The 12169-nt window shown below is 35.6% G+C and overlaps 1 protein-coding gene across 2 annotated transcripts in view; it reads right to left on the bottom strand.

The window, feature by feature from the left end:
• Positions 1-1084: 1084 nt before the first annotated feature.
• FSTL5 (follistatin like 5) overlaps positions 1085-12169 on the bottom strand; it is a 948118-nt gene continuing 937033 nt past the window's right edge. For both annotated transcript variants that reach the window (XM_020969711.1, XM_020969713.1), the window contains one exon: positions 1085-3906. In XM_020969711.1, the coding sequence (XP_020825370.1) occupies positions 3204-3906 (703 nt within the window). In that variant the 3' untranslated portion in view covers positions 1085-3203. The remainder of the gene's footprint in view (positions 3907-12169) is intronic.

Genomic DNA, 12169 nt, shown 5'->3' with positions numbered 1-12169 from the left:
TGCTGATCTTTAATTTGGATGGGAGATTGACTTCATTTATATAGTTCCTAAGGGATAGAATTTGGACAAATGGAGGAAGTTATAGGGGGAAAGATTTAGCTCAGTATAAGAAAGTATAACAATTGGACCTGTTTAAAAAGAGAATGAACTATTCTGTGAGGCAGTGAGTTACCCATAATTGGAAGTGTTCAGAGAAAACCTGGATGTCAGGGATGCTACCAAGAGAATTTCTGTGTTGGGGCATGAGGTTCAACTTGCAAGGTAACTCATAAAGTCCCTGATAACTTAAGATTCTGAACTATTTACTTTTGGTTATGCTTGGTTGGTCCCATATTTAAGTTGCTTTAAAGAGAAAAAGCATCTGAGTAAGCATCTTGGTTTTGCAATGGACAATGAATCAGTAGCTAATTGGTAATGAGAAAATCTTCAACGAGTCTGGTGAAAAAGGGAAAATTAAACCTGAAATAAAAATAGCAGTATTCTCTTAGAACACAGAAAGCAGAAAATGCTAAAACAATACTTAGAATTATATCTTAAAGGGAAAAAATATTTTGCTGGACTATATGGATATTTTGTATTTGTATTTGTATATTTTGTAGGATTACTTTAGACAACATAATTGCTACTGCAGTTGAAGTGAAAATATATTTAATTTATCACTCAAGATTTAAGTATTAGGAAGTAATTTGTGGTGAAGTGCTTTTTTGGGGGATGGGCACATGATCACTGAAAACATTCTATGTACACTTCAGGTCAACAGCAGGAAGAAATATTGCAGTGGAAACGGTTTCTTTTAAATTTTTTTGGATGAGGTAATGACTGTCCTTTGTGTAGATTAAAATGCACATTTCTGAACAATGGACAATGAGCTGATAGATTGTTCTTAGTCATAAGATGTCAAAGGGAATATCACAGGTCATAGGAAGAGTCAGAGTTATCCAGTGTCTGATGAATGCAAATATGCCTCAACTATTTATTCTTCCCCCTTCAAGCAAATGAGAATTTCTAGTCTTCTTGAGCTATTGGCAGGAGAAACATTGGCATACACATATTAGAATATTGACTGACATCACAAGGATTTAAAACGTAAGGGGTTCGTTTATTCTCCTTTTATCAAGCAGGTTTCTTTTTTCTACAGACAGAACATCCACATGTTGTACGTTACAGAAGAAGAGTGTATGAGACAGACCTAATGTAAATCATTAAATAACAGCTTACATGGCTCATGTTCACAATGGGAGAAATCGTTAAAAGGGAAAGCAGATTCAGTAACAAGAAACATAAGCAGATTGCTGTTGTTTATTAAATCTATTTCCCAGGAAATATCCTCAAGCTAAAGAGAGATCTACTGTACCACGCAGTGCAGGATGCTATATACACACGCTATAAAATTTTAGGTTTCTAAGCATTTTACACAATCTAAACCAGATTAAAGTTTGTATTTAAAAAAGACCTTTTCTGTTTGCCTTTATTAAATGGGGGTCATTCCAATAGCCCATAAGCTTTTTTTAATCAAAGTAAGTTTAAGGGGGGAAAAAAACTCTTTAACATGTATGCAATGATGGTAATAGGGCATTATTTCAATAAACCAACCCTCTGTTGTTATTTTACTGAGAGGGAGAGAGAGAGAGAGAGAGAGAGAGAGAGAGAGAGAGAGAGAGAGAGAGAGAGACAGACACAGAGAGAGACCGAGACAGATAGAGACAGACAGAAAATGTTAGAAAGTGACAGAGTGACTGAAACAGTGGCAGAGATAGATTGAGAGACTAGATTGACATTGAGAGACATAGAGAAATAGAAAGAGTGACAGAAAAAGAGAGAATGAGTGAAAAAAAGGGGCAGGGTGGAGGGGGAGGATAGAGACAGAGCTAGAGAGAATACAAAACAATGGAGAGTAGTGAAAGAGAGAATATAATAGTCTCTATATGTTGTCATAAAGGAGAAGAGTTTCTAGTTTTTTAACTAAAGAGGGACATTCTAGTGAGTGAGCATTTAGGGATTATGTTGGGGAGGAATAGGCTAAGCCAATGATAAAAAAAAAATGATGAAAGACAATCTTTGAGAAAATACAGGTGAATAGCAAAGGCAATGGGTAATCAATCACAGCTTAAGTCACTGGTTAACAATCTTTTTCTCTGAATCATATTTCTAAATTGTCTAATGCCTAATAGAAAATCAGCTTTCTAGCCAGCTCATACATTCTGGTGTTAATTTCACAATATGCACTTTTCTCTAAGCAGATGCATATGATCCAAACCCTGGGCTATCTGGAAATGAAGAAATGAAGATCTACTAGCTACTGATGAAGGAAAAGGTCTGTATGTAAGCAGGTGACATACCAAACAAAACCTGCAATAAAAATATACCCATACTCTAGAGATTAGAAACATTTTGAGTACAGAAGACACTGCAAGCATTTTTCCCATATCCCACTTTGTTTTACTTCCCCTCCATGCTATGTAGTACACTCCATTTGAAATTCTACCTTTTGTTACCTACACACAGCCCAGGGCCAACCTCTGCCTTCAAAGAGTGTTTCACTGAGGGTCAAACAAATGACTGAAGGCAAGATTTGGCTAAAGAGGGACTAAATGTTTTTCTTTCCTAGGACCACCCATTTAAAGCCACATGAGAATATATTATCTTGTTTCTATTCTTCCTTTTCCTCATGAGACATTCCCTTCAAGGCACAAAAAGATTATAAACAGTGGACAGGACAGAATGTTTTCATTTCAGAATTCTAAGGTTGCACATAGCTTTATTTGTGATTTGAAGTAAACTGAAAGAGGAAAAAAAACAGCAACAACAAAAATGGAAAAAAAAATAAAAGAACTAAACAAATCACCTTTAAAATGTAATGGAGCTTAAGTTACTGGGAAATTTCTGGAGTTATAACATATATAATTTGCTAAATGTTCTTGAAATGTCTCTGTAATCATTAGTTTACAATGTAACTATGGAACTTTTTTTAAAGGAGTTGGGCAATTCCCTACTATTTCTAATATTGATTGCAATCAATATGTCTTCAAAGACATTTTAATTGCTTTGCCATATTAAAATCCAAATTCCATTGGGCCACCAAATGATCTAATTTACATCAGGTTAAAATATAAACTTCCAAAGAAAAACCATAAATTGAAAGAATGGAGTTAAGTGCAATGTACTATAAAACTATTCATTCATTAGTTATCTAATTTTGTTCTTTAGGCATCTCCAACCCAAATGACTGTGTTTCCTTTCTCTACTTCAGTGATCTCACAGTTTAACTTATTGAGTCGTCCATCTAAGATAAAAAGGGATTCCTTGGATGGTGTCATCAGGTACTGGCCAAAGAGCCCACTGTCCTTGATTAACCTGATTTTTCGGTTCCAAGGCCATTCTTCTGCCTTTAAAGGCTCCTTGAGGCTCTTGATCATTTTAACCTTTCCGGAGGCAAGTTCTACAAAGAGCACATCTGTTTGCATGCCTGAGCTGCCATAGACATTGTACTGGTGGGCTTCAGTAAAAGAGGGCTGGAAGGCCACATCAGATATATGCAGGTTAGTGTGAATATCAAATGCATCCTGGATTTCTCCTCTTACGGTAATGTACTGAACCCTCATAAGGCCTTTCACATCATCAATGCTTACAAGATAGTGTCCATCTGGAGAAACATATGGGATACCTATAACATCACCATTGTATCCAATGACTGAGTCAGTTACACTGTCCACCATGAGCTGGGGTGGAACAGCCCCAGTACTGTCAGGGCTGCAACTGATAAAATAGTACCCTCCAAGGTGAGTGTAAGCCAGAGATTGAGGAATGCAGTTGTAGTCCTTTAAACTAATTGTCTTTATATATGACAGAGTTTCAAGATCAATTTTCTGTAGTACAGCTTCATCTTTGTGAAGAATGAATCCAAACCTAAAAAACAAAAGGGACGGGGAAGTTAAATAAGAAATCAGTGTTGTGCTTTAATGATATAGATGCTTTATGGATAAGAGTAGTAAAGCAATATAAGACTTTTGTATCAAGTTCTCTTTGCACCCTCAAGCCTTATTAGAACAATGATCTAAAATCCAACTTCTTCTAAATTACATTTTTCTTATTTCTTGTCAATTATAATTAGCAGAGTTTAAAGTGAAATACTAAAAGTAAAGTGTCTAGTAAATTGGCAGAAAATATTATATTTTCTTATAAGTTCTTTTTACATGTAGGGAAACAAAGTTAGCCATTTTTCTGCTTTGTCTTTCAGTCTAAGCAGAGCTTGTGTTTCAAGTTAAGGGTTACTAAAGAGGTTAAGCCTGGACATGTGATTGGATCATCACAGGGAACTCTTGGGTAAGGAAGCACCTTTGCCCAAAATTGCTTTGGCATCTTTACTACAGCTTACAATATGAGGCTAGAAAACTGAGAAGGGTTAAATGCTTGCTCAGAATAACACAGTTAATATTTATCAGGGATGGCACTTGGACCCCAGTCTAAAGTTTACTCTCTACTATACCATACTGCCTTTCTAAATGTTAGAATACCCTTGGGGGTGTAAAAGGCTCATGTACCAATCTACCTGCCATCATTATTTTCATTTGCTCCATATTTTCTTAAGGACATCAAATTAATTCAGCATTCATTATTATCCTGATAATTATCCAACTATTTTCCATTTTAATTCAACCAAAGTACTCATCTCAAAAAATTGTAGGTTTATGACTTCCAACTATCAGGGTTAAATTTGTTATATTTTATGATCTCTTTTGTGTTGCCTGTCACCTTTGTCAATTCTACCCCAATTCCTAAATAAATCACTGACATCAATTTCATGCAGTGAACTTTATCATTCTGAAATTTATCCATCCCCCAATCATAGGACTGTCTTTTTCAGCTAACTTAGGTTTAATTCTATACTCTTATAAAATTGTTATAAAATACTATTTAAGATTCTATTACGTTTCTAGTGAAGAACAGTCGAAATGGACAAGGCATTTGTATGGGGTTTTTGATTAATTATGGCTTCATTTCAGTCTTTTCCAATAGCATAACTGAGCTGTTCTGAATCCTAGCTGCAGGGTGTCAGAGGTCTCTATTGCTCAGTGTTAATATATTTGGAAATCTTGACAGGCTGAATCAGTGGGTTAATAGTATTAACAGCAAGTAATTGTTACTGGGAGAGAAAAGGAGCCTAGATTGACTGAACAAGATTAGATCCAAATTGGGTTTTAGTCAATCTCATTCTAGGCATACTTTGCTTCAGTTTTCACTTCAAACAAAACCCCTTTTCAAGTGTTTCCAAACCCAAAGGCAGTAGAAAGAGTACTGACTCAGGAACCATAAGACATGGGTTCAAATCCTCTCTCTCTTGCTCATTGCCTGTGTTGCCTTAGGCAAAGTAACTTAACCTACCCAGGTTTCAGTTTTCTCATCTCTAAGAGGATGGTGTTGGTCAAGATGGTCTCTGAGGTCTATTTTAATTCTATATCTCTGATCTAGAATTTGTGAGATCAAAAATCCTGAGGGTGAGATTGTCACATATGTCACATTACAGAAATGTAAAAATGCTCATGGCCTGCATTTAATCATAAAGTGTTAAAAATATCTTATGTTTATATGACCTATACAGCTTAACCAGAATATTCTAAATTAAATGGAGACTTCTGAATTTAGATAATTGCCATTATTCTCATACTTTTTTCTTTCATTAAAATCATACATGAGTACATCTCATTCAGTCTAATAAATGACTGAGAAATTTAATGATTAGTATATTTCTTGCAATGCAAGAAAGTTAGAAATAACACATTTTTAACATGGTATAGAACAATCATCATGATTTCCTTGAAGACAAATCAGTAAGGCTTTGTGCTGGCAAAAGTATTTCATTAAGGGAAGAAATGATTCTTATTTAAAAGGTCTTTTAGCTGCTTAATGCAATAAATGAAGAACCAATAGAATGTATATGAAAAAAAAAACATTCTCTGGACTTGACATCCTGAGAACATTCTCCCTTCCTCTAGGAGAGTTAATCCAATCTTGTTTGGAATGTCACACTGAGGTTGAGCTATTTTGTCTGAGAAGAGCAAGTTACTGGCCTTCTACAGACTATGCTTTAGTTTTCCATCGCAGCATCCACTTTGGACATCTTTTTATCTGCCTTGCCATGACAAAGGTAGCCTCAATCTCTTGCTACTGTTTCCTCTTGCTCTAGAAATTCTAATCAAATTAATACCACCATTATTCCTGGGAAAAAGAAAAAAGAAGAGGCAATTGACTGACCTGTAACTCCTTTTGCCATTTTTTTTTAATCTGTCCAGGCCATAAATCCCTTCCCTAACTACCACTCTCCTACATGAGTCACCTCTCCCTACTTGAAGCAAGGGCTGACTCTTATATTTATACTCTCAATGTCTGGCAATAGTAGACATTTAATAAATGTATCTTATTCATTCTTTCCTTCATTTTGTTATATTCTATGCTCATTTGCAACAACTTACCTTCTTAAGATTCCCCCTTGGGGCAGCTAGGTGGCACAGAGGACAGCACCGGCCCTGAATTCAGGAGTACCTGAGTTCAAATCTGGCCTCAGACCAAACACTTGACACTTACTAGCTGTGTGACCCTGGGCAAGTCACTTAACCCCAACTGCTGGGGAAAAAAAAAGATTCCCCCTACCACCACCATCGTAACTTTGAATATGACAGTGGTTTGTGGAAAATTTTTCAAATGCTTTAATCTTAAAAATAAACCTGTTATGCTTACATAGGAAATAGATATCTCAGCATATAGCCAATGGCAAATATTGGTATAACAGTCAAGGGGTTGGCTATACAAACTAAGGACTTGAGTGTCCTAAATAAACAATGAAAAATATATTGATTGAACCTCCTAGCTTTATTCTATATCTTTATTAGAAGTATCACTATAAGATTATTTTGTATAAAATGAGTGGCCCTTCATGTGTAAATTTTTTTCTTCATCTGTACACTCTTTGAGGCCTGTGTGTGTGTGTGTGTGTGTGTGCGTGCGCACGCACAAGTACATACAGCTGGTATTGCCTATGAAATAACTAATTATGGTGGGAAGCATTGTCTTTTTCTGTTCTACATAGTAAATGTACCTTGAGGCAAAACTAGCAATGGACATATTTAATAAATGCAATAAGTCAATCCATCATTGACTGTTGGACTCAGCTCTCAAACTCAAGGCAGCTCGTCCCTCTATGTTATTGTTGTAAGTTCAGTAATGAGACAATGTAAGACAAGCTTGCACCAATTTAACCTGTACCGTTTTTCTCTGCAGGAAAAAAACATAGAGGCCTTGATTCTTCTGAGACATTATTTCTGAAAATTTCAGAAGTAATTAAAATTTAAAAGGAATAAAAAAATAGCTGGTTAAAAATGTAGAAGCTCCATGTGTGGTGATAAAATGATGTCTGTTTTTGCACCTAGACTGTTTCATAACTTGGGATGCAGCAGCATAAGCAAAGCATCCAAGTACCTTCAAGTTTTCACCAGTGATTTATAGGGAAAGAAGTGGTGTGTTTAATTCAAAGTTTCCCCTAGTACAGGTTGATGTGTGGAGGCCTCCCACTGTTCATTAAACCCTGATTAATATTTATGATACTTTCAACCTTCATGTCTGCTTAGTATAATAAAATCTTGCAAAGTGTCAGGCCTAACATTGTCTCACTAATGTTTGTCAGAGCACATAAAGAGAGTAAAGAAGTCTGTGTCCTGTGAGGAATGAGAGTTAAAACTTATTTTAAAATAACTTCTTTTACAGTTAATGAAAGTAGGTAATTGTAGCCTTTAGGCATGATGTTTGTCAGAGACAGTTAGCAGAGTTATATTTTATTGTTTCTTTCCTCAGTTATGTGTTCCCTGCATTTTCTAATAATTTTTGTCCTTGCTTAAGCTTAAAAAGGGGGTATAGTTTTAGCTCATGGCCTATGCTAAAAAGAAAAAAAAAAGTCAAGTCAATATCCTGTTCTTTAAATGGCACCACTTTGTCAATATGAATCACCGTTTAATAGAATCCGCCCAATATGCACCAATAGGCATTTACTGGATGTCTGGCATAGTGGTGAGTGCTAGGATAGAAAGACAAAGCAAAATAATTTCTTCCCATAAGAAAATTAAATCTTAATACTTATTTTTTTTTGTAGGGGGACTAGGCAATGGGGTTAAGTGACTTGCCCAGGGTCACACAGCTAGTAAGTATCCAGTGCATAAGGTATCAAGGTCAGATTTGAACTCAGGCTGCTCCTGACTCCAGTGCTGTATCCACTGCTCCACCTAGCTGTCCCCAAGAAAATTAAATCTTAATGAGAGAAGTCCATCCAGATTAGTCCAACAAAAGATTCATTAAGCCACCTTGTACTAGCAAGGCACTATGATCAGCATGGGAAATACAGGACAAAACAGAACAAAAATAATCCCTGCCCTTAAGTATCTAATATTCTACTGTGGTGGTGACAACATTTAAACATGAATACACATATATTTATATGTTACATATAATATATTATCATGGTATTATTAATACTGTCATAATATTACATCATCATATCATAAATAATAAAACAATTGAGGGCACATGGAAAGCTACCAATTCAATTACATTGTTGGTGTGCTATGAGGAATTGCCATAAGACATCTGGAAAACAAAGACTAAAGTTTTGACCACAGGTCTCAGATTCACCTTCAAATTATGGTGAGAGAGGTGGAATCAGGGAAAAAATTCAAAATGTATTATGCCAAATAGTATTACCAACCCAATCACTTGTAGGAAAAACATTTCTATGGCTTAGGTGATAGCCCCTATATTATTACATATTGGAGCAATATTCATTACCAAAATAAATAATGAAGTGGAAATGATTTGGACAGATCCTGGAAGATGATTGTAAAGAAATTTCACTTGACTTCAAGTCTTGTACTTAATTACTTCCCAAAAGGGTTAGGGTAGGAAATGTGGTATGCTGGAAAGAGTCAGAGGATCTGGATTCAAATTCTGGCTCTGCTACATTAGCCTCAATAGGCTTCAGTTTTCCCTCCGTAAAATTAGAAGGTTGGACTATATTGCTTCTTAGGACTGTTCTAGCTCCAAATTTGTGATATGTTAACATGAGAGGACTTGACTAAATATTCTTAAAGTTCTCTTTAAGTTCTGATATATTAAGAATACTAAGAATGAATAAGGGCTTGTTATTTTAATTTACAGGTGAGCACATAACCAGGTAGACTAAACTTCAGTGATATAGCTAACATTCTGTTTTTGAATCTTGAACTGTGAATCTGACATATGCCATCATTCACTATATTTCATGTTCCTGTGTACTCAGCTCTTTGTTTCAATGTTTGATTGCTGACTCCTGTAAGAAAAGATTAAGAGGTATCAAAATCAAATGCCAAGGGATTAGATTTATAGCTGACTTTTTTTAGGAAAAAATATATTGTATTGTGATAATTTATAAATATATTATATATTAATCATTTAATTTAACCCTGAAAAGATCTTTACATGTACATAGTATAAAATTTTGTCTTGACAACAAGTGGCTTAGAAGTGCCATTTATAATAAAGTTAAGGATACAGGCTTGTGTCTTAATGCTTCTAAGAAGTAAGTCATGAAAGCACTAAATAATAAATATATCAATTATGAAAAGCACTGAGATAGCATTTTGGGTGGGAGTCATGGTCTAATAGTTCTTATTTCAACATAAGCCTACTAAGAGCAAGACCCGGATGATGCACCCATAAGACAGTCCAAAGTCATACAAAAATAAGGGTTGTGACAAGAAATAGTTGAAATATTCCACTTAAAATGATTCAAAACAAGAAATTCCTAAAGTGTCTAAACATTGAGTTTTAAAAGATGATAATGCCTCCAGAATTGTGCCCATATGTGATCTCCTCTCTTTTTTCTAGTTTCCTTCCCTTTGTAATTAGTTATGGGTACCCCATTCATGTTTTGTTTCCGTCATATGAAGGTAAACATAATAGGTGAATAGCATAATTTGTTGTGACTGATCTAGCTCCATAATGCTTGAACCATTGCCTAGTATAGCTACAACCTGTGAAACAGTCTACTATTGAATAGTAAGAGAGAACAGGGTTGATACATTTGCAATTTAAAAAAAAATTGACAAATGAGAATTTCTGTATCATGTGTAAAAAGCATCTAGCTGACCTTATAAAATGTGTCAGTGAGATGTATCTCCTCATAAAAGGTAGCTACATTCATAGCTGGAAAACAAAAGCAGCAAAAAGAAATAAAATTGGGCACATTTGTTACAGTCTCATAAAGAACATAAATACTTCTGGATTGCTTGAGTACATTGATGCATATGAGAGATGACTGTCTGGAGCTTTGGGATAAGGAAGTATCACATGTATGTGTGCATGTATGCTTTTCCAGATATCTTGATAGATCTCAGCATTTCTTTGTCGAAAGATTTCCCCAGACCATTTCATTCCCTGGAAGGAAGTAAAGAAGGAAGGAAGGAAGGAAGGAAGGAAGGAAGGAAGGAAGGAAGGAAGGAAGGAAGGAAGGAAGGAAGGAAGGAAGGAAGGAAAGAAGAAAGTGATGTAGGGAGTTGAAAAAAGAAAGGAAGGAATGGAGGGAGGGAGGATGAGAAATTAGACTTTTCTATCAATTAAAAAACAAAAATAAAATGCCATAAAAAGATCTTGAAATTTATTCCTGAATATTAAGTGATCTGTGGAGCTCAGGTGTGTTCTTCATTATTTCAGTGTAGTACATAGTTCATTAGCATAGATGGTTCTTTCCTGGTCTACAAGATTTAATGTAGTTTTCCAAATTGTATAAGGTCAGCTAGATGCTTTTTATACATGATACAGAAACTCTCATTCGTCAATTTTTTTTTTTAATTGCAAATGTGTCAACCCTGTTCTCTCTGGCTCGTTGGTAGCATATAGTTAGTTGGGTAGTGAGCATACACTACGAAGTTTATATAGTACATTTCATACTTATAGGACAGAAATCTACTCTTTAGGAGGATAAAAGTTTAGGATTCAAGATAGTTAATCAAGGCTGTTTAAGACTCATTTTGTGAGGTAGATGATTGTGTCCTCCTTTTAACAGATCTGTGAATGAATCCTGGTGAGGGCTATTCTTTGTGTCCTACACACCTGCTCATTCTGTGTGATTTTCTTATATGGATTTCCATAAATTATCCATGGAGGAATCCCCCAGCATACTGATCAACTTTCTCTGATGCTTTTAATTATCTTGAGAATACCAATACAGCCCTTGGCCGAGTCTCATCTATTCCCAGTCTCACTGTATATGTAGTCCCTTCCTTTGCGATTTTTTCATGTCCTCAAGGATGTCTTTTGTGCTGCTTCTCCAGTACAAGTAATCCTTGATAATAACTTCTGTAGGAAAACTGAAGGGTTTTTGTTTTATTGTGTTTTTGAACACTGATGCTGACTGCTACTGATAGATAGGTATAATTAGGCCAGGTATTCAGGCTGGGTAGGTGGAGACCATTGACCTTGCCTCATTAGTCTTTCTTATTTTCTGGCTAAAATTAATTAGCAGCCAAGTCAGGAAAGATTTTGGAAATGTGTAAAATTATCAGAGCCCTTGGTTCCATAGTCATTTCTAAGAGACAGATTTTATCTCTGACCCTGGTATAGTACACAAAAAATGAAAAATCTAATCTTCTCCTAAGGCTAATTTGCCTGAGTTTGGTTTACTGGATTTGGTGACTGTAATTTAAGAGCCATCAGCCTACCATTGTCAGGGAAAGCTTCTATATACTATACTCCATTAGACTGAAATTGAATTGGCTTGAATCAGCCTTGAGAGATAAATTCAGAAGAGAGCAGGAAGGAACACCCAGAAGAAAGATACAACAGAGCAGCATATTAGCAGTGCAATGACAACTCTAGAAGACAACAAAGGTCCTTCAGCTTCAGAGTTGTGAGTTGAGCCTCCAATACATTTTCACCCCATGTGGGCCCCTCTTGCATAATCCTCAGATCTATTTACTCTCCTCTATTGAAGATGTGCATATTTATGGAAAAATGCCATGTGTTTACGGTTGAAATGTTCTGTTGTAAATCTTACTGTGCCATTTCATTAAATGATTAATTAGTTGTATTCTTGGACTAAATAGAGAAAATGCATTAGTGAGAGTTTTTAATGTGGACTCACCAAATAGTT

The sequence above is a fragment of the Phascolarctos cinereus genome, unplaced genomic scaffold (assembly GCF_003287225.1).
Source record: "Phascolarctos cinereus isolate Bilbo 61053 unplaced genomic scaffold, phaCin_HiC Scaffold_9;HRSCAF=440, whole genome shotgun sequence".
Lineage (NCBI taxonomy): Eukaryota > Metazoa > Chordata > Mammalia > Diprotodontia > Phascolarctidae > Phascolarctos > Phascolarctos cinereus.
The sequence above is the reverse complement of the archived record's forward strand: the minus strand, read 5'-3'. Positions and strand labels throughout refer to the sequence as shown.